Consider the following 22,222-nt stretch of genomic DNA (forward strand, 5'->3'; position numbering starts at 1 on the left):
CAACCAGAAAGATAGAAAGGGCTGCCCTGCAGGACAACTGGGGACCAGTGAGATAACACAAGCCAGGTGCCTAGCGGTGCCACCACGCGGTGACAGGCGCCCAGTGAAGAATTATTATTATTATTTTGGGCCCTGGAATGTGCTGCCTCGGGTGGCCACGATTCTTTCCTTATCTTAAAATGAGGAAAAACTTTTTTTTTTAAGTTTATTTATTTTAGGCTGCGTTGGGTCTTTGTTGCTGCGCGCGGGCTTTCTCTAGTTGTGGTGAGCGGGGGCTACTCTTCATTGTGGTGTACGGACTTCTCATTGCGGTGGCTTCTCTTGTTGCGGAGCACAGGCTCTAGGCGTGTGGGCTTCAGTAGTTGTGGCTCACGGGCTTAGCTGCTCCGCGGCATGTGGGATCTTCCCGGACCAGGGCTCGAACCCGTGTCCCCTGCGTTGGCAGGAGGATTCTTAACCACTGCGCCACCAGGGAAGTCCCGAGGAAAAATTTTAAAATTTAAAATCTTAAAATTTTTAGGGGAAAATTACTAAAGACTGTAGCTGGTCTTCAGGTTAAACTCCAGCTTCCTTCAGCTGTCACCAGGAAGTCATAAAATGTGGAGAAGCGCGGCCCAGTGGGGCAGACAGAGGGGGCAAAGGCAGAGGCTCGGGCGGCTGCAGCCCGCAGGGGACGGCTGGCGAGGCCGGTCACAGCCCAGCGTGCAATGCGGGCCCAGGGAAAGGGGGCTGAGCTCAGGGGTTCCCTTGGGGTGTGTGTTTCCTTCTCCCCCAGCACCAAGGCTGGCATGTGAGGGAATCCTCACCACCTCCCCTGTCGGGCAGGCTTTCCCCGGTTTACCCACTTAAGGTGTGGCTTTGAGTCCCCTAGTTTTATATGGTGGTGGTGGAGGCAGGGGGGGTCTCTGATCCAGCCTTCTGCCCAACCCGGCCCTAGGCTTTGTCTCTTGTCCCTTTTATATGTGTGGCCATGAAAACCCAGCTCTGGGGACACCAGAGATGAGCAAGTCCCTTTAGTGACACAGCAGCCATGTGAGCTGGCCAAGGGCAGTGCCCCCAGGGAGACAGGCCGTGGCTGGGCACTCGGGTCTGCTGGCAGTCTGTCCCTCCTGCAGTAACTTCCCAAGGCTGCTGGAGCAAACTACCACAGATTCAGTGGATTCAAACAAGACCAGCTTATTACGTCACAGTTCTGAGGTCAGGCGTCCGCTGTGGGTCTCACTGGGGTAAGATCAAGGTGCTGCAGGGCTGGTCCCTTCCTGAGGCTCCGGGGCAGGATCTGTTTTCTGTTTTCTGGCTGTTTTCAGCTCCTAGAGGCTGCCCGCATTCCTCGGCTTGTGATCCCCTTCCTCACAACCTTCAGAGCCCACAGCGGCCAGTCAAACCCTTCTCACACCCCATCACTCTGACTCTTCTGTCTCCCTCTCTGCACCTAAGGACCCTGACGATTATGGAGGGCCCACCTGCATAACCCCAGGCACCCTCCCATCTCAAGGTCAGCAGATTAACAGCCTTAACTGTGCTCTGCAGATAAGTGGACCTATTCACAGGTTGTGGAGATTGGGATGTGGACATCTCTGGGGGCCGTTCTTCTGGCCACCGTAGTCCTCAAGGACAAATAACACATTTGGACCATTTCCAGGAGAAGGCAAGCTCTCCTCGGGGATGACTCCTCAACCTGCTCCCCTCAAGGCCCCGGACTCTGGGGGGAGAGAAAAGGGGAGCAAGCGACCTTCCAAGGGAACAGATGCCATCGCTGTGGCAAGTGCACAGCTAACTTCCGGTCACCCTTCCAGATCAACACCCACACTCGACTGCGGAGGACAGCTAGTGCCCAGAGGTGGACCCGCTTCAGCCATGCTGCAGGGTAGAGGTCAGAAAGGTCCACTGAGAGAGTTACCGCCACACATCCCAAGCTGGCCCCGTGCTGGTGGCCGGAGTCCCATTTGGACACCCTGCCTGTGTTTCTGGGGGACTCGATGGATACTGACTCGGATTTCTTTTCTCGGGTCGGCCAGGCTGAAAGCTGGACCTACCCCAGCGTCACACCACCTGCATAAACGCAGACTGTTACAGCCCACAGACTGCTGAGTCACGATTTCAGAAAAGCCGTAAGAGCAGATTTCCCTACCCCCTCCTGCCCCAAAAGCTCTGAACCTTTACCGTCACCAATTAAGACAGTATTAATACAAGCACCTCCAAGTTGGACAAAGAGGTGTAAGTGAGAGCCAGCCCTAACTGCCCGTCACCAGTCGGACTCTCTTCCACTTCTCCTCACTAGAAACACAAGTACTTCAGCGATAAAATAAGAGCTTCAGGTCTCAGTAGAACGTTTTGACTATAAACCAGTGCAAAAATAATGTTACATGCCAATGAACTAGTAAATTGCTCCGCCCGGGGCTCTCCCCTGATGGGAGAGGCATGGAACCAGATGTCTGGCTGCGCCCGCCCCGGTACCCCTCCTCCGGCCTGGCCTGCCTCCGCCTAATCGCCACGGGGCCCCCCATCATCCCTGCCCTGACACATCACCACAGCTGCTTACTGCTCTCCTGGCTTCCAGTCTTTTCACTCCCCTCCGTTCTCTGGATGTTTAGCCAGAGCGATCCTTCTAGAACTCAAATCTGACGTCTCACTCCCGCCCGTGATTCTCCACTGTGCTCAGGATGAGGCCCTCCCCACACCTGGCTAGACCCCCTCCTCTGGGCCCACCTTTCCGTAGGGGCTTTACGGAACAGCCTGGAACCCCCAGAGCTCACGGCGCCCTTCCGTATAGGCCCTTCCTCGCCTGCCTGGACGCTGCCCTCCTCCCTGTCCCCCCGGGGAGTTTTTCTCCTCATCGAGTCATCCTTGTTGACCCGTTGAGTCATCGAGTCAGCCCCTCTTTCTGTCTGCTCTGTGTCTGATCCTCTACCTCATACTCTCAGCGAGGGCTGGCCCGCATCTGCCTGCACAGCTCTGGTGACGGGGAGCTCACTCCCTTCGGGGGCAGTTCCAGGCACCTCCGCATCGGGAGGGAGTTCCCTCCCATCAGCCTCTGCACTTGGCCGTGAAAAAGCCCGACCCCTTCCCTGGCCAGCCCTGGACAGCTGCAAGGCCAGACTCCACAACCGCTGCCCTAGGCCTTCCCCTTTCTAATCTCTTAACATCCCAAGTTCCTGACGTGTCAAGTCTTTCTGTCTTCTTTCCCGGCTCCCCAAAGAATAGGGATGTCCCCAGACCTCCTTGTTTCTTTCGTGTGAGGGTCCCTTCCCCGTCCTGGCCATGGAGTGGAGCCTGAATGCATTCCATGCGCCTGGTTTCCTTCTAGTGTGTGTGGTTTTCCAGGACAAGCGATAATTCCCCGGGCATGGACTAACTGCTACAGCCGGCTGCAGAATCACCGCCCCCTTCACTCCAGAGACTATTTCTATAAATGTAGCCTGAGTGGCTGGTGAGACTCTCCTATACCTCTCCCCACCCCCACTGTGCTGGTACCTTCCTGGGCAGGACTTCAGAATTCTCCCTGCGAACCCAGGCTTCCTTAGCAACTACGGAGCACGCATTTAAGCACCCACTTACAGGTGTTTTACCTCTAATCCGCAAAACAATCTTGTGAAGGAAGTACAAGCAGACCTCGTTTTACTGCGCTTCACTTTATTGTGCTTTTTACTAACTGAAGGTTTGTGGCAACCCTGTGTCAAGCAAGTCCACTGGCGCTATTTTTCCAACAGCGTTATTTTAAAGTTAAGGTATGTGCATTGTTTGTTTAGATGTAATGCTATTGCACACTTAAGAGACTACAGTGTAGCATAACCTTAACTTGTATATGAACTGGGAAGCCAAAAAATTTGTGTGACTCCCATTCCGATACCCGCTCTGTTGCGGTGGTCCGGAACCTGGAGTCTCTCCGAGGTCTGCCTGTACTACTCATCATTTCCTCCCTCCCTTTCTCTCGTACATAAACAATTTTTTTAAATTAAAAAAAAATTGAACTGTAAAATACAGTCACATAAAATATACCACCTTAACCATTTTTAAGTATACATTTTAAAGTAGTGTTAAGTAGGTTCGCATTGTCGGGCAACCATCTCTAGAAATTTTCATCTTGCAAAACTGAAACTCTGTCCCCATTAAACACTGTAATTCCCCATTCCCCGCTCCCCCAGCCGCTGACACCCACCTACCCTTCTTTTTTTAAATTAATTAATTAATAATTAACTAATTAATTAATTTTTGGCTGCGTTGGGTCTTTGTTGCTGCGCGCGGGCTTTCTCCAGCTGTGGTGAGTTGGGGGCCACCCTCGCTGCGGTGTGCCGGCCTCTCACTGCAGTGGCCTCTCCCGTTGCGGAGCACGGGCTCCAGGCAAGTGGGCTTCAGTAGTTGTGGTGTATGGGCTCAGTAGTTGTGGCTCGCGGGCTCTAGAGCGCAGGCTCAGTAGTTGTGGCGCACAGGCTTAGTTGCTCTGCGGCATGTGGGATCCGCCCGGACTAGGGCTCGAACCCGCGTCCCCTGCATTGGCAGGCAGCCTCCCAACCACTGCGCCACCAGGGACGGGAAGTCTCCCCCACCTACCCTTCTACTACTCTCTGTCTCTATGAATTCAATGACCCTAGGGATTTCATGTAGGTGGAATCACACGGTCTGTTTTTTTGTGACCGGCTTAATTTTCCTTAGCATAATGTCTGCAAAGTTCATCTCTTTCTTTTCCTTTTTTAAAAGAAATGTAAGCAGTGTAGAGACTTGTCCAAGGCCATCTATGGCCAGGAAGTACCAAGTGCGGACCTGAACCAACTGTCACCGTGGAGGCGGCACCTTTCTCCAGGGTCCTGTCTGGTGTCTCCGAGGACCCGGATCCACCCAGTGGCCTTCAGCACTTTGAGAAGCACATCAACTGTGCCAAACGGCCTAGTACCTGGGGACTAACTAGAGCCTGAGCACTTGATATGCACAGTCAGCTCACCTGTCTAACAAACTAGAGCTTACCCCAAAGTGCCACCAAAAGGGGAAGCAGGCCCAGGATGGGCCTGGAGGGAGGGAGAGAGTGGGTGAGTGGAAACTGAGAAATGCAAACGATAATCCCGTGACAGGGAAGGTTAACCAATAAGGTTTCTGCAAAGTCCAGCAGTGCTACTTGAGTAAGAACAAAGGGGCCAAAGTAAATTAGTTTAGCAAATTAAGGTAAATAAATGCTTAGGCACCTCTGTGAGGTGAAGCAGAAGTAGTGCCTTAGGGCAAGGAGCTGAATGGGTGTATTTGGGAAATAAAGAAAGGCCAAGTGAGCCCCCAGGCTCTATCCTTGTTTCCGAGTGTGGTGAACAGCACAGGCGCCAGGCCTGGCTCTGCAATTGACCGGCCACTGACCTCAGTTTCCTCATCTGTGAGATGGGAGTCATAACTACACTGACCTTGGTGGAAAACAGTGAGGTTTAAGTGACTCGGTTCTTGTGAAGTTCGGTACAAAATAAGTTACTCAACAACGGTCAGCTCTTCTCACCATGACCAGCATAGCTACTACACAAAGATGCTACCTCGGGTGATGCAGTCCACGCGTCTCTACTGAGCAACCCCCATGGACCAGGCCCAGGATACTCAGGGGTGAGTCTGAGTGTGCAACACCGAACACACAAAGTCTTCCTTAAAGAAGAAAGGAATCCACACGTTCCATGATCATTCTTATGCATACACTGACTTTCATATTTTAATCAGACTTCAGGACATTTTCATGGGCCAAAGAATGCACAGGGACGCTCTTTGCTGAGTGTCTGCCAAGGTCCGGGTTAGCAATGCCAGTCAGGGGGACAGGCACCCTGTGGGACCCTCACAGGGTGGAGAGCTGAGACCACGGATCCGAGAAAGATTTTCATCCCGTGGGGCCACCCGAGGCAAACCGCTAAGCTTCCAAGTGCCTGGAGCGACCCAGCTGTAAAACTGAGTGGGGAGAGGCCACCACTGCCCCTGGCCTTCTGCGGCTGAGACACATAACCCAGCTCTGGCTGCTTCTCCCTGCAAATAAATAAACTAACACGAGAGACCCCTCTCTTTTCAAAGCAGTAGCACCATATGCTGAAGCACAATGTTCTCCTGTTCTGCAGAGTCCCTGGGGAAGGGCGGGGCTCTGCAGGGTGGCCAAATTTCCCAGGCAGCTGAGTGCTTAGAGCCACTGGATACCGTGTGCCTATTCTGCACTGGACACAGTGCTGGGGGTACTTTGCGCAAAGCATTGTGACAACTAAGTATCAGCCAAGAGGGGCTGTCAGCTGGCAGCCCTCTCCAGAGCAAGTGGCTTCATCCCATTAGAAGGTGGAGACACAGACTTGGCTACAGGGTAACGCACTGGTATAAACTCTATGGCAAAACGGCTGTCACGGGAACAGAGCGGAGATTTAAGAGACGGATTAAGGAAAAGAAAAAGCATCACCACGGGATGCCTGGGATTCTGGGACCACGTCAGAGACCTTCCCAAGGAAATCACGCATGGGACTTTTCACGTATTTCTCATGACATCAGAAAAAGCATCAACGTCGACAGCTATATGTGAAAGGTACAAGACTAACTGGCCTCCTAACTTAGAGAAGAGAAGCCTCTTCGGAGAGAACAGAAAGGGCTACGTTCTTGTGATTTCACGCCTGAAGCCATCAAACGTCCTACCTGGTTTGCTCTTTCAAGGTCCGTCATGATCATTTCAATTTCGTCGGCCCTGGGGAGGTGAGAGGGAGACAGCAGGTTAGTCAGCGGCGAGGGAGGCTCAGGGGCCACCACGGTTCCAACTCGGCAGCATGACCCACAGGCACGCAGGTCAGTGTCGGGGGAGAGGGGCCATGCAGAAGGGGACCCTGCCACCCATTGGGAGGAGGTGGGCTTGCATCGGCGGGAGAGCCCACCTGCCCTTGAGGGGCGCCCGGTCTCTTTGGGGAGACAGTGCCTCCTGCCAAGAAAGCAAACAGAACCCTGAATAGAATGCTCTGGAAAAACAGAGGCGGCAGAGATGAATTCTCCTTGCGGGAGGGAATCAGGAAGGTTTCAGAGGAGGTGATGCGTGAACTGGGTTTTGAAGGATGAGTAGAAGTTTGCTAGGACCAAGAGAACCACGAGCAGGTGGGGGAGGCGGGAGGAGGCTGGGGGGCTCTGCGGTCTGTGCTATAAAACCACCTGGGTCACCGTCATCCTCCCTCAGCCTGCTCACACACAGGGGGTTTCCAGGTGTTGTTTGTTCTTTCTCTTTTTTTCTGCTCTGAAAGTACTTTCTTGAGTAATTTGAAGGCACATACATGCTTCCAACACACAACAGCATGAGAGAGAGAGAGGAATGCTCAGAGTTCTACCGAGAAGGTCAGTTCCAAAAGTCTGTGGCAGGTTTGAACAGAACGCCCAGGGAAGTCACTGCCCCAGACGAGTCCCGATGACGGCCCCTGTGATTAGGAGCCCACGGCCGAGACTGCTGCCCAAGGAAGGTTCAGCCCACCCATGGAAGAGGCGGGGGAATGTTAACAGCTGCAGGCCAGGAGTGGGCGTGTGGGCCCCCTCCTGCTGGGGCCGCCTCATTCCACGCCCCACGGGGGGGACCTGAGCTGGCTCTGCCGCCTGCAGGACTGAGCTCCACCCCTCCCCGCCAGCCTCTCTGCCTGCTGGACCCCCCCCACCGGCTGCCCTTCTGGGCCGAGGCTCCTGCCCCCCTCCCACCCCCGCGGCCCTGTGCTCAGGCAGCTCCCACCACGTGGGGGCCCTACACAGCCTGGACGTGTGCCGTCTGCCCCATCACCCTCCACTCCTGGGACCCTCATCCCCTACTTCCACCCCTCCCCCAGCCCTCCTCCAACCCTGCCAGGGGCTCCATCTCAGGAGGTGGCACAGCTCCCCCCTCCACGCCAGGGTGTGTCTCTTTCACCCTCATCCCTGCCGGCACAGGGCCTGGCATCAAGCTGGAGGCCAGGGTCCTGAATGCAGCCTGTTCTGCCAGCAACGGGCCAGTCGGCCAGTCTACTCCCTGGGACAGGTTGGGGCGCTCAGACAGGTCGACTCCAGGGTTCTTCTGTCCCCCAAGCCTACTTCTCTGGTCTTAGCCATCCACCCTTCATATAGAGTGGGACAAACTACCCAGGCCCTGGCCGGTCTGGTCTTGCCATTTGCTGCATCGTGTGTTCGCTCCTCCGGCCCCGAGGCTTTTCCAGCCTTCACGGCGCCCTGCGATTCAAAGCAATCTCATCAACTCCCAGCAGCCCAAACGGGGTAACAGATGCCTTGTGATCAGGTTCACCGATCGTCGTATCTGTTTGAAGTAGTGTCCTGCTTTCAGACTCGTCCGAGAAACGTCTGACACAACTCATCAAGTGGCCTAGTTAAACGAAGCTCTTTTTAGGACAACTTCGTGAAGCAGGCAGTGTCTCTAAGACAAACACCCAAACTGGGCCCCCGCAGAGAAATGCTGGGGGCCGGGGGCGGCTTCAACTACAAAACATCTCAATGCACCATGGCAAATAGAAACCTCCAAGATCTCAGAGAGAAACTGCCCTGACTCCAGAGGGTAAAACCATCACTGAAAGTGCTTGGTCTTCAAGTGACAGAAAAGGGGACCTGACGGCGGCCAGGACAGAAAGCTTTCTTGACAACCTGCTGATGCTGAGTGCAAATTTCATTGCGTATGAAGGGCAATAAAAAGTTAACAAACTTCTCTTTTAAGGCAACTCACAACTTTTAAATGCAGTTTTGAACTTTAATCAAACAGTTATTCACTACGTATTTACAAAGTCCAGATCTACACGGCCACCCGCCCAGCCCGCCGGCTGCTGGCATCACCCGAGCACTCTCTCCCTCGGTCCGTGAATGTTTTCCGACACCCACAAGCTCCCTGGCCCTGGCAGGGGCCATGGGAAAGGCACAGGCAGACGTGGCTCCTGCACAGCCCACCGGTGCCGCGTTTACAGAGGGGGACAGAAGCGCCCCCTCTTGGCTGCTGAGCATCTGAAACAAGACCTCCAGGCACCCCACCTTCCTTCTCTCTGGAGCACATCGGGGAGCTGGCGGCTGCAGGACCCAGCAGGTGGCCAGGGGAACGGCCTGGGCTGGGGGAGCAGAGATCCCGAGCATGGGGTCTCAGGGAGGGTTTTCCCAATCTCTCCTGTTGGGTCCTTCATGATCCCTTTCGTCTTTAATTCTGGCTAATTTATCTTCGTCTTTCAGATATTTCTTCTGCTTGGTTTGGGTCTCCTATTATCTGGCTACTGTTGGCCCGTCTACTTCCGTCCTCCACGTCGTCCAACTTTTCCTTACATTTGCTACATCCTGATCCTTTCCTGCTCCTTCTGGACGGTTCTTCAACTTGACCCCCCTTGTAGCTGTGCTCAACCTGTGATCCATCTCTTCTCTCTGCTTCCTTAGTTTAGCTATTCTGTTCTTGATACCTGTCATTCCCACTCCGTTCATTATTAAATTATGCCTTGGTTTTGCTTTATGTTTCCTCGAGTGTATTTCTCATGCTTATTTTGTACGTGGGGCCCATCTGTCTGTCTTCAGATCACATACACTGATGGGTTTGGGGGTCTGTCTTCCAGAGAGGGGTGTTCTCCTCTGGAGCCTTGCTGTTTTCCCCGTGGGTACCAGCTACTCTTCTTGGCAGTGTTTATGGGGGGGAGGAGGGAGGACAGAGAGGCAGCCCCGCTGTGTGTCTCTCAGGATGAATTGAAGGCACACAGCAGTGTTCAGTGTCTTTTGCTGAGTGAAGAAGGAAAGGCAGGGGATGACCCCAGGCCCCCAGAGTAGTCACTGATAGCTCCCCTCCACCAGAAAAGTCCTCTGGCCAGAGCTTCACCTTCAGTTCTCAGCATTAGGAGCAGGGGATCTCCCTGGTACAACTCCCCAACCTCTGCTCTGGAGATAAGGGGTAGAGATGTGGCTGCCCGGGGGCCCACCCTCCCCTGTTTTCATCCACTCCTCACTCCTTGCCTGGCCACTGCCATTGGCCATGGGGCCAGGACAGGGTCAGGCACAGGCCTGGGCTAAAAAAGAGAGGGACTCCCAGGGGTCTGGCTTCACCTAGAGGCTAGATTGGCAAAGCTGGGACCTGCCGGGTCTGGGAAGTGGTGTCCAGATCTGGCCAGATTTAGGGGGCCTGGGTGGGCTTGAGCGCCTCCTCAGGTGAATGGTTTTGGGTGGTCGTTAGAATGCTTAATACCCAGAAAACAATGTGGCATCTCCAAAAGATGTCATGTCCCTTATTAAAAATGAGTCACATTTAAACAGGAAGGTGTCTTCTTGGCAGTCTGAGGCAATCCCTGGGAATGAATTTCAAGTTTTTCCATCTTCTCATCAGTTTAACTTTGGTTACTAAGCAACTGCTAAGCTGACCAAAATATTGAATGTGATAACAAGTGCGGCCCTTACCTTTCATTACGAGAGCAAGTCTCATATTTCCAGAGCTTTCAGCCGATAATGCCAACACTGAGCCCTGCTGTTACCGAGTCGGGCAGTTCAACACCAGGTACCCTGGCGACAGCGGGGCCCCGAGGGGCTGCAGTTCCCCTTCACGGATGGGACCAGGAGCCACAGAAGGAGGCAGTGGAAGGAAGCAGGGATGCAGTGGGTGAGGAAAAGTTCAGATGATCATTTTAAAAGCCTGTAGCCTCGTGATTCACTTTCCCAAGGGGCATGCTTTTTGAAAGGTGAGAGAAAAATACAACTGGCTGGGTAATGAAATGTGATCAGGGCTTCTGGAGACGGGAAGCGCAGCCCTTGGTGCTGGCCGACCCGCCGGTGCTGGCTGCATTTTAGAACCCGTCTGCCACCGGGCCTGTACGACCCACTTCTCGCCAAACTGCTGCCCGCACCCGCCCCTCAACAACACGACTCCTACCAGACAGCTGCCCTCAGTAGGTAACATGAAAGTGCCCAGCGGTTAATACTGCAACTATAAATGTTATCTGAAAAGCACAGCGATGAATTAAACGGCATGTGCTTTCACAGCAGGATTGTCAACAAGACTCCGAGGGGTTTTTCATTCTTTTCATTTCGCAGGCTCAACTACCACGTCAGGATCTGGAGCCTGACATTAGTCTAAAATCATTTATTTTCCAAAGTGCGTGATAACCACAGGTATGGTTTGCTCAGCAGAACTATTTATTATAAAAACTTAAGTTCTCTCACCTTTTTATGAGCTGACAAAACAGTTTTCACTGATCTATTAACCTGTGCCGCATTATGCTCTGCTCTGGCTTCAAACCACAGATCATTTTGGCCTGGGCTGGAATACATAGTTCATTCGATCGGTTCCCCACAGATCATTCCAGGGTATTCTCTGGGCTGGCATGCGATTTTTATGAGGAACTTAAAAGGACACGGTCAAGGCCAACGGCCGGGAAATCATATTCCTGATGGAAACCCTGTATTTCCTTTCACACTAGCCTCCCGCGTGCTGAGGGATGGCACCAGGGCAAGGGTGGGGCATATTTCAATCCCAAACAATCTTACGACATCGGGAGCTGTTAAAGCAAAGTACGTCTACAAGGCAGTTGAAAAAGCGTCCAGGGCGACCTTCAAAGGTCAGTGTACCTTCTTGGACCCAGGTCAAGAGCCAATAGTCTCAGTACTAGATTGTAAAGTTCTTAGGTATCAAAAGAAGAAATATGTGGAATTCCCTGGTGGTCCAGTGGTTAGGACTCCATGCTTCCACTGCAGGGGGCACGGGTTTGATCCCGGGTCGGGGACATAAGATCCCACAAGCTGCGAGGCACAGCCACAAAAAGAAGAATATCTAAAGATTAATTCTCCCTGCTTTAAAAACAAACAAAACATTTCAGTATGTTTGGTAAAGCAAACGCTCCCCCCACCACCGGATGCTGCGTCTGACGCCTGGGCCGTCAGGAAGGCGGGTCACTTTCCAGGCAACACTCTGAACACAAAGGGGTAGAGGAGCCCCAGAAGCAGGGCTCACTGGACGGCGGGCAGAAAGAGCAGGTGGGAAAACGAAGAGGAGGAGGCAGAGGACCAGGGGTGAGGAAGGTCTCTTGGCTGCGGGACTGGAATCCCCTTGATGGGGGGCGGGGTCCTTAGGAAAGGGGCCTCCCCCGCCTGCACTTGGGCACACAGATGGGACCTGGTCTCAGGAGAGGAACGGCTGGTCTGCAGAGCCCCACGTGGGAGGCAGGGCAAGGCTGAACCTGGAGAAGGTGGCACTGGCCTGAGGAGCAGGGCTGGGAGGGGAGGGGGGCAGTCTCCCCTCAATGATGTTTACTGAGCACCTACTACGTGCCACACTGATGGGGAAACAGAGCTCCCAGCTGCCAGGTTGGCAGTGCACTGGGCAATGGCATTCGCCTTATCGGGAGCACATGGGACAGAGGATGCACATCCCAGGAGCTCAAAGACATGAGACTCTGTAACTGCCTGCTCAGGGTGGGCGCAGGGAGGTGAAGACGCCCAAGGAATTTTGGTCCAGTGACAGCCCAGAAGGAGGGACAGCGGGCTTTGCAAACAGGAGGAGAGAGTCTCTTGGAGAAGTGGACATCTGGTCTGCATCCCGGAGGACGAGTTTGCTGGGTAGAGAACAGCAGGGCAGAGGGACGGACAACCAGACAGAACAAGACCACAACGCGGTGGGGGCCCTTCAATCTTGTGTTTCCATGGCATCCAGCCCCCCACCCCCCCGTCATGACAGGGCAGCCTCCTTCTGCCCCTTCCATGCCTCCTATTTCTTTCTCTTGTGATGGCAGAGGCCATGCAGAGCCCTGTCACACAGCGAGGGTGACAGTGGAAACCCTGCCTGTTGTCTGACGTCACGGGCGATGGCTCCAATGGTTCACCGTCAAGCACCTTGCTCATTTTGGACTTTAGATACATATGTTTGTACTTTGTTAACGTGATAGCCAACTGTTCCTATGTTATTAAGGCTTTTTAATAGAAGACGGACATTGATTTGATTAAGTACCTTTTAAGCATTTATGGAGCTAATTACATGGTCCTCTGACTCGCTGAAATGGTAAATTATACTGACAGTCACCTGCTCCCATTTGGTTGTGGGTATGATGCATTTAACGTGCTCCTGAGTTCTATCTGCTAATATTTTATTGAGCATTTTTTTCCCATAAGTATTTATAGATGAGATTGGCCTCTCGTTTCTTTTGTCTTATCTCTGTCAGGTAAAGTCATACAAAACACTTTGAAAGCATTTCCTTCTTTCCATAGACAAGAGTGAGCTATCACAGATTGGATGCTATTACTCTATAAAACCTGAACCCACATCCCACCTGTATGGTCTCAACACATCGCCTGGCAGGCGAGCCCTGCGGAGTCTGCACCCAGGCCTGGCTCCCCTCGGCCGCCTCCCGCCGCGCCTGGGCCCCCACCTCCCCTCCTCGTCTGCGGCCTCCTCTGCCTGCACTCGACTGTCCTCCTCTCTCCTGGGGCAGGGTACACAGCCAGTCTGCCTTCGATGGCGCGATGGGCTCCATGAGCTGCTCCTCGGCTCCCTCCCTGCTGGTCAGATCCGAAGTGCCTTCTGGGCCAGGATCCCTGCAGGGAGCAGAACCGACTAGAGAACTACCTCTCATCAACACCTCACTCCTCTTCCAGCTTCGTTTCCCACTTTTCCAACCCTCCAGTCTTTCAGACAAAGAGGCCTAAGTGCAGAACTGCTTCTTCAGAGCTGCTGAGCTGGGGTTGAGCCTTCACCCCTCTGTTAGTGACACGCATTCTGCGCATATTTCCTTTTGTGGCTCAATCAGCATATACTCTTATGGGTTCTTTAGTCTTATTCTGTTCCTTGAAGCCACCACACTTGCCCGCACGTCTGTCTCCTCTGCTGAGATCCCCATGGGGGGCTGCTGTCTACATCCGGTCCTCAGCTCCAGGGGCCGTCGTCCTCTGAGGGTCTCCCGGCAGCCCTGCCCCGCATCGTCCGCTCATTTATTTTTATTGCACTTATTCCTGCCTCTGAGTATCTTGTTCAGATATTGATGACTTGTTTATTCACGGCCATCATCCCAGAGAACAGAGCAGCCGCTCCCTAAATCCTGGCTGATGAACGATGCAGACCTGCGACGCCTTTGCTTCCTCAAGTCCACCCGGCGTGCGACAGGCAACAACTCACCGGCTGGTATTTTATAAATTTATTTATTTTATTTTATTTTATTTATTTTTGGCTGCGTTGGATCTTTGTTGCTGTGCACGGGTTTTCTCTAGTTGTGGTGAGCAGGGGCTACTCTTTGTTGTGGTGCGGGGGCCTCTCATTGCGGTGGCTTCTCTTGTTGTGGAGCACGGGCGCTAGGCACACGGGCTTCAGTAGTTGTGGCTCGTGGGCTTCAGTAGTTGTGGCTCGTGGGCTTCAGTAGTTGTGGCTCGCGGGCTCTAGAGCGCAGGCTCAGTAGTTGTGACGCACGGGCTTAGTTGCTCCGCGGCATGTGGAATCTTCCCGGACCAGGGCTCGAACCCGTGTCCCCGGCATTGGCAGGCGGATTCTTAACCACTAAGTCACCAGGGAAGTCCCTGGCTGGTATTTTAAAGAGCAGAAAGTATAGGGCTGTTTTGCCAAATTGTAAATATGACTTTCAAGGAAAGAGTCTGTAAGTTGTTTTGGCAGAAGAAAAATAATTTGCTTTTCTTACCACTTTTTGTAGCCCTTGAAAAAGAGGCAACACTCTCCCTGGAAGAAGAAGTATATGTAGACCCAGGTCCACGGGACTGTGCGCTCCCGGAGGGCAGGGCCGTCGGCCTAGCTCCCCGATCCTCCCTGTGCCCACGGAGCTGGGTGCAAATCGACTCAACACAGATTGGCCAGGGAGGCAGGAGGAGAAAGCATCATTTGTGGAAGGGTTTTCTTGACAACCTCCAGCTGTATGATCGGTCCTCTCTCACATTTTCCACCCGGGTGAAGCCACCTCTGCTTTGGGGTGAAGCTACCTGGCATCCTTCCAAGCCCCTGATCCAATGTGTCACCCCAGAGCTGACCCTCCCTCTCTGATCAAATCGAGGTCTAGGCAGAGACGGTTGTAGAGCTTGACTGCTACGTCAAACTCTCTGGAAACAGTGGGTTTTACTCTTCTTGGAAGTGAAACTGTATCGAGAGACAGTTAAATGGCCAGAAGGTCACCTCTGCCTGCTCAGAAATTAACCACAATTTATTCCTTTTTATGACCATTATATTTAAATGTAAATGATACAAGTAACAATTAAAATCAATTTTTGTTAAGCCTCATCAATCCTGAATGGGAAGAAAATTTCCCTTCTTGCCCCACTATTTAACTGACTTGTTTACATGAAATAATTTAAATAAAATCCTACTTTAGTTTAATCTGAGTCTAGCTGACCAATGAAGTGGTCTGCTACTGCCCACACGGGGCAAATTTCCCACCTGTGCCAAACCAACAGGGCAGCTCCAGCAGGCTGGTCACTCCCTGAAGTATGACACTGGTGTGACCAGAAACAGCCTGTGACCATCACTCAGGCTTCAGTCCTCTCCGGGCAGGGACCCAGGACAGCTGTGGCCGGAGAATTAGTTTACAAGACTGCTGCTTCTGAGATCATGGAAGCCTCTTGGGATAAGCGTCTGGATTACTCTTCGGATGCTTTTTGCCATTTTTCTAACATTCTCTAAAACCGTTGCTCTAAAAGCAATGGGGAGCAGGCTGGATGTGAAAATCCTTTTCTTCCCTTAAATCAAGTACCATGAGGTCATAAGTAGGATGGAGTGACTGGAGGTGAAATCAGGGAAACCAAGGGCTAGAGCCACCAGAGTGTGGCTGGCACCACAAACGGGCCGGACTCTCCCCCACTGCCTTCTGGTCCTCTGACCTTGGCCAGATCGGGGCGTGCGACAGCCATCTGTACGGGAGGACTAATGTGGCCTTTCTCAAAGAAACTGGCACGAGGCTAAAATAAGAATACTGATGGAAAGTAAAAAAAAAAAAACTTCGTAAACCCATGCACATATTCATTATTATTGTCGTGCACGAAAATCAAGATCTTTCTCTTCTGGTCAGAGCTAATTTTCAACACCCAAGACCATTAGGTGATAATCACAACCACCTAGGCAGTGGGTTTTGCCCCAAATCTCCAGCCTCAATCTGATCAGACCTCTAGGTTCAACTACAAACTCGCAGGAATGAGAGGACAGAGGAATAAGCTAAACTTGCAGCAATGAGAGGACAGAGGAATAAGCTACATCTGGGGATGCCAACGGCAAGATCTAGACTGTGGGAAACTCTTCAGGACAAGTGAGCTGGTTTCTTCTGCAAATAGATTGAAAGGAAAAGAAAACGAGACGGAGGGAGATCTATAAGATGCATGAGACTTAAAGATATACCAACCAATCGCAATGTGTGGGTCTTATTTGGATCCTGACTCCAAACAATGAAAAAAATCCCATTTATGATGTTTAGGGGTAATTTGAAATTTAAATATTGATGATATTAAGAAATTATTTTTTTAATGTGATAGGAGTATGGTGGCTATATTAAAGAGTCCTTAATGTGAGGCTCTACATGCTAAACCATTTAGAGGTGAAAGGAAAGGATTCTTGAAGAAGCCTCAAGATAAAATGCGGGTAGGGGTGGGGACAGGTAGGCCAGGAATGGGGTGACTGGAATCGCCCAGTAGGCACCTAGGGGTTCTGTCCTCTACTGTCTGTTGGAAATTTAACATAATAAAAAGTAAACAGACAAACAAAAGTATAAGGTGACAAAAAAGCACAGACCATCACAGTTTTGTGTCTCTCCATCAGCGCTTGTCAACTATAAAGTTGGTATGTATGATGTTGACCACCGTTTGCACAGAAATGAGGTGACAGGCAGGCCTGTGCCTGGGAGGAGGCTGCAGAGGGCCCCCCCCCCCCGGAAAGAATACCGATTAGGAGGTACTTTGCTAATCTTAGTCAAGTCAGTTAACCTCTCAGAATCTCAGTTTATTCATCAAAGGGGAGGAAAAAAAAAACAGGCACGAAAAGCACATCTCTGCAAAGAGAACATGACTGAAAAATCATCCATGGATATTCTTCTTTGATACAGAAAATGTGGATTCTGGAGGGGACAGCCGAGTCCATCCTTCATCCCACTGCGAAAGGGGCTCTCAGGAGCTGTCTCCATGAGGGCTCTGGAGGGAACCGAGGCTGCCACCCTGAGCGCCCGGCCCCCAGGAGCTGGCAGATTGTTTTGGGAATCTTGGGCACAGGACACGGCCAGCAGGGCTGAGCACCCAGGTTGCTGCTTCTTTCCTCCAGATTTTTAAGAAACGTTTTGGAAGGGCTGCTGTTGTGCCACCTACAAATATTTTTCAAGCTCTCCTTCACATATTTAGTGTAAAGTTTGTCAGCATGTCTTTCTGGCAGCTGGAGAACTGCCTGCCCCATTTGAGCTTCTGCTCTTTCAAAACTGCCTTTTAGATTTCGTTTCCCTTTCCCTGTCGACTTAACCTGTAAGCGCCCTGCCTCTGGCCGACAGGTGCCTCTGATCCTGGGCATCGAACCTGCTGCTCTTAACGCCTCCCGCGGGACAGGGGACGTGCCACCACCACAGGTGCACAGGAGGACACTGCTCGGATTTCATAGGTGGGGAAACTGAGGCCGGGGCCGAGTGGTGACCAAGGAGCTCAAGGTTGCAGCGAGTAGCGGTCTAGGGTAAGAACCCTGCTTTTATGCCCGAAGGTGAGGGATTCTAATTACCCCCTTTCTCCCCTAAGTACTACTACTTGGTAGGGACTGTTAAGAAAAGGTTGGGTGGCAGAGAAGCTAAAACTAAGAATAAGAAAAGCTCTCCAACTGCATTCTAGTTATTACACTCAGGTCCCTTCCCCTCCAAGCCTAAGGCCGAGACGACTTCCTGGGCCTTCCTGGGCCCATCTAGAGGCTTGGGCTGTTCTCTGGTCACACCTGCACCCCGGGGGCCTTCTGACTACACATCTCCTGCTGGTCCTTCAAAGCTGCTTCCAGAGCCTCCCCTCCACCTGGTCTTTCCCCGCTCAGTTCAGTGCTCAGCTCACCTGTGGCTTTGGAGGCCCTCACAGCATCTGTCCACAGCCCCTGCCCCCTTAACTGCCCTGCACTTAAGGCAGCTGGTGGTTTGTCTCCTTCACCCCGCAGGGCTGGGAAGTGAAACTGGAGCACCAGGCGGCCAAAGGCAGCAGCGCATCCAGAGGAAAGACGGCATCCTTCCTCTTCCTCTCACTGGCACCGAAAGTCTGCATTTCGGCAGCGTAAGTGCCTTTTTTAGGGCAACTTGAGAATGAATAATTCAGCGGTTCCTCTTCTACTTGTGAAGTGTTAGACAAACAATTCAGACGGGGCCAGACTTGCTGGCCCCACGAAGACCGTCCCTTCCCTTTGGTCTGACATCATCGGATTTGGCCATGAATCTTTAAGAACACCCTCCATCCTGTCTAATCACTAAAATACCACAAAGGAAATTCACAATACTTAGACATGGGGAAAAAAACAGCAAGGTTAACTGCGACATAAAGTTTTCCCTCGTTGCCAAGCAAACAGTACATCAGGGCGTCACAGGAACACTGAACTCTGAAAATCCTATGCGGGGAATGTCTTAGTCACATCAGGTTATTGAGTCGTTGAGCTTCTAATTCAAATCCAAGCCTTAAAGAAGTATCTTCCCCATGGAGCTCTAAGCTCGAACTCCCAGGTTTTGCTCTGAGAGCCTCACTGATTCTGTGTCTTGTATTAAAGGTACCTGGAATACTTTTTGGAGGTAGGTGTGATGAAAATTTGAAGTTAAATAAACAAACAACCTTCCTGGTTTTATTAGAGAACTCATTTTGGAAGGATTCTTACTGGACAAGCCAAACCCTCTTCCATACAGTCATGGTTGGTTGGAAACTTCAGTGGATAGAACCCCGAGGACCCTCGGTCGGGAAGACACAGTCAGCAAATAACTGCCTTACAGCTCAGCTAGTTATGCTCATGACCACTGATGTACAATGTCGCTGGGATTCTGGGCAGGAAATTGGATCCAGTCACTTTCCAAATGACAAGGTAAGCGCTCCCTGGGTTTAATCCTTATGGAAGGACCCAGGTGGCAAATTTCTGAGTTTAGGAAAAGTTAAACAATGTGATGATAAGAACGCATCTATGTTTGTGCTTTGGGATCTACCTGGGAAGCCTCAAGTCTGCGCAAAATATTAACTGTATGCCAGGGAATAAAGGATGCTTATCACTGTAGTTGACAATCCTGCTCAGCAGTAGCTGCTTTGTGAAGGCAATAGAAGATTCTTGGAAAATCCAGATAACTTTAAGGAATTCACCAGCAGGAATGTGTAGGTTCAGAGTATTCTATAAAGGATTGTGCCTCACTGCAGAGGGAGGTGGTGAGGTTAACGCAGTGAAATATACCTCGCTGCTCTGCTTGACATATAGTGCAATAATGGTACAGTACGGTAAGAGATTTTAAAATAAACACATGGCTTTTAAAAGTTTCAGAAGGGCTCAATCGTTCTGCATCTGACACTGAATTTCAGTAAAAAGAGGGGACCTGGAGCATGCTCAGGACATTCAGAGAGTCAGTTAAGCTCTGTGGTCCATCTTCCTTAAACAGATCAGAAAGTTTAGGACAGAGAAGCTGCGAATTAGAAAAAAAAAAAAAAAAAAGAGGATTAAGAATAAAGAAAAATGTTAAGAGAAGAGTGATACTGGTAAATGTAACTAGGCCAAATTCACCTATAAAAATAAAATACATATTTGAAGAAAATCCTAAACCTAACAAAATGTTGGAGAAACACACTTCAAGTAAAGAGGAAATGATTAACTAGATTTTTTTCAAAAGGCTACGGTAAGGTTTTAAAGCCACACTAGCCAATGTTATATGTAGCAAAATAACATTACAGAGAAAGAAGTCATACTCAGAGGTACAGTAAATAATAAAACACCACAAGCTGGAACTTGTCTTAAATCACAAGGCAAGAAAATCTATAAAATACATAATATAAAAATGGAAAGAAATGTAATATATAGAAGTATCATCCTACTAGAAAACGAACTACACCGTATGATGTAGGTTAAGGGGTTCCAGTCACATGGAACCTGAAACCTAGGTCACAGCTGAATTTAAACGGGGTTCACAAGAGTGCTGGGTCTCACAAAACCAAGAGCCTCCACTGCCCTCCGCAGACAAATAAGAGAGATGCCCCTTTTAAGAACAGGAATGAAAGATGGGGTTCAGATATCCTGGCTGTCACAAAAGCACACAAATTCACTACTTGTAGGTAATATGGTCACATGCTCACCAAATCCAAGGGATTCACTTGAGCAAATGGGCACAGGTGACCCAAGAATTCAGCAGAGTCCCACGTTTTTTGGTAAAGACAAAACACTAAGCTCCTATGTACCAGTAATAAATATCTAGAAAACGAAATAAAAGACTATCTCATCTACAACAGGGATACAAATATTAAACATGTGGGAATTAAAATAACATGGTATAAATTCCATCTGTATAAAATCAAATTACAAAATGCTAGTGGCAAAGAAAGCTAATGATGACATTTCCTATTTGCGGTTGTGTTAAAGATAAATAAATGTTAAGTTTAGCTCCCAAGTTGATTTATAAAACTTGGTAAAATGACAAGATGCATATAGGAAAATTAGGTGACCCTAATAACAGTAAACTAATTGTAGGTATTAAGCTAGAAAACAAAGAAACATTATTAAAACAGTTTGGTACCTACGAGAATGAAAAGTCGGATCAATGGAACGAGATTTCAGACAGAAATCCAGAGACACATGTAATTATTTACATCTGATTTGTCGAAAGTTAAATACTGAAGGAAGGAATCATCAACATTATTGGGCAAACTGAGAATTAATATGAAGAATAATAAAGACACATACCTTAACCTCATATGCTATAAAAAATTCCAGGTTAAAGATACAATAAATCATAAAAAAATAATAAGAAAATGGATTGGGAAGGAAAGACCATTTTCTATTATTGAAACCATATTAATAATGATTAACGACAAGGTTGATGGGACCTATCTCATATATTTATGCTACTGAACAATGAAATCACTAAAACTCAAAAGAAAATCAGTTGATAGGTAAAAGTAATGGTAACTGCAAGTGAGTAGTTAAAATCCAGAATACATGTAGAATTCCTACCCTGTTCCCACTGTACCCACGTTCACGGGTGATAAGGAAACACATGGAGAGTAAATAAGCAGATGGGGGAATGTTGAGTTTTGTGCTAACGAGTATCAAGTTAATAAGCACCTACGAGCATCCACGTGGCACAGCGGAGAGACGGTGGGAATCACTGCAGCCCACCCCTTATCTCCTGGATTTGGCACAGAAGGTCTGAGACAAGCAGTGTAAGATCCCCAGGCCAGGCCGAGCTCTGGGTACACCTTGGAAATTGGGGCTGTGGGAAGGGAGACAGCCTGTAGCACCTGCCGCCGCTCGCTGTTCCAAATGGGTTCTTCCCCCTGCAAAGGACACGCTAAGAAGCCTTGAAACAGCACCCCTTTTGCCCCAATGATCCCTCTTCTTGAAAAATATATAAATATATTTTTTGGCCGTGCCACACAGCATGCAGGATCTTAGCTCCCTGACTAGGGATTGAACCCGCATCTCCTTCAGTGGAAGCGTGGAGTCTTAAGCACTGGACCGCCAGGGAAGTCCCCTGAAAAATATCTTAAGAAATTATTTTTCTAAACAAAAAATTCATTATGAAAAACCGAAATAACCAAAGTGCTGGCAAATCAAGAATGGTTACGTGAAGTCTAATTCATCAAGAGAGGAAAACAAAATTCTGCCATCAAAGTGACAGATCAGCAGATCAGCAGGTGTGGTAAAAACTGTAGGAAAGGGACTTCTCTGGTGGCACAGTGGTTAAGAATCCGCCTGCCAATGCAGGGAACACGAGTTCGAGTCCCGGTCTGGGAAGATCCCACATGCCCCGGAGCAACTAAGCCCGTGCGCCACAACTACTGGGCCCACGTGCCACAACTACTGAAGCCCACGCGCCTAGAACCCGTGCTCTACAATGAGAGAAGCCACCGCAACGAGAAGCCCGCGCACCTCAACGAGGAGTAGCCCCCGCTGGCCGTAACTAGAGAAAGCCCGCGTGCAGCAACGAAGACCCAACGCAGCCAAAAATTGAAAAACAAACAAACAAAAAACTGTAGGAAGTAATATCAGGCCGAAAGGACAAAGGGCAGTGAGCAGAGTGGGACGTCCTGAGCACGTCCAGCCACAGTGGCAAAGTGGGCACAGCCACGTGACACACACGTGCAGAGCCGTGTGCATCCGAGATGTGTACAA

At 50.4% G+C, this 22,222-nt stretch overlaps 1 protein-coding gene across 6 annotated transcripts in view; it reads right to left on the minus strand.

Annotated features, from left to right (window-relative positions):
• The window catches only part of CUX1 (cut like homeobox 1), a 371,822-nt gene that overhangs the window by 93,221 nt on the left and 256,379 nt on the right, over positions 1-22,222 (minus strand). For all 6 annotated transcript variants that reach the window (XM_068565281.1, XM_068565280.1, XM_068565279.1 and 3 more), the window contains exon 9: positions 6,628-6,676. In XM_068565281.1, coding sequence (XP_068421382.1) covers positions 6,628-6,676 — 49 coding nt within the window. The remainder of the gene's footprint in view (positions 1-6,627; positions 6,677-22,222) is intronic.

This window comes from Eschrichtius robustus, chromosome 16 (genome assembly GCF_028021215.1).
Source record: "Eschrichtius robustus isolate mEscRob2 chromosome 16, mEscRob2.pri, whole genome shotgun sequence".
Lineage (NCBI taxonomy): Eukaryota > Metazoa > Chordata > Mammalia > Artiodactyla > Eschrichtiidae > Eschrichtius > Eschrichtius robustus.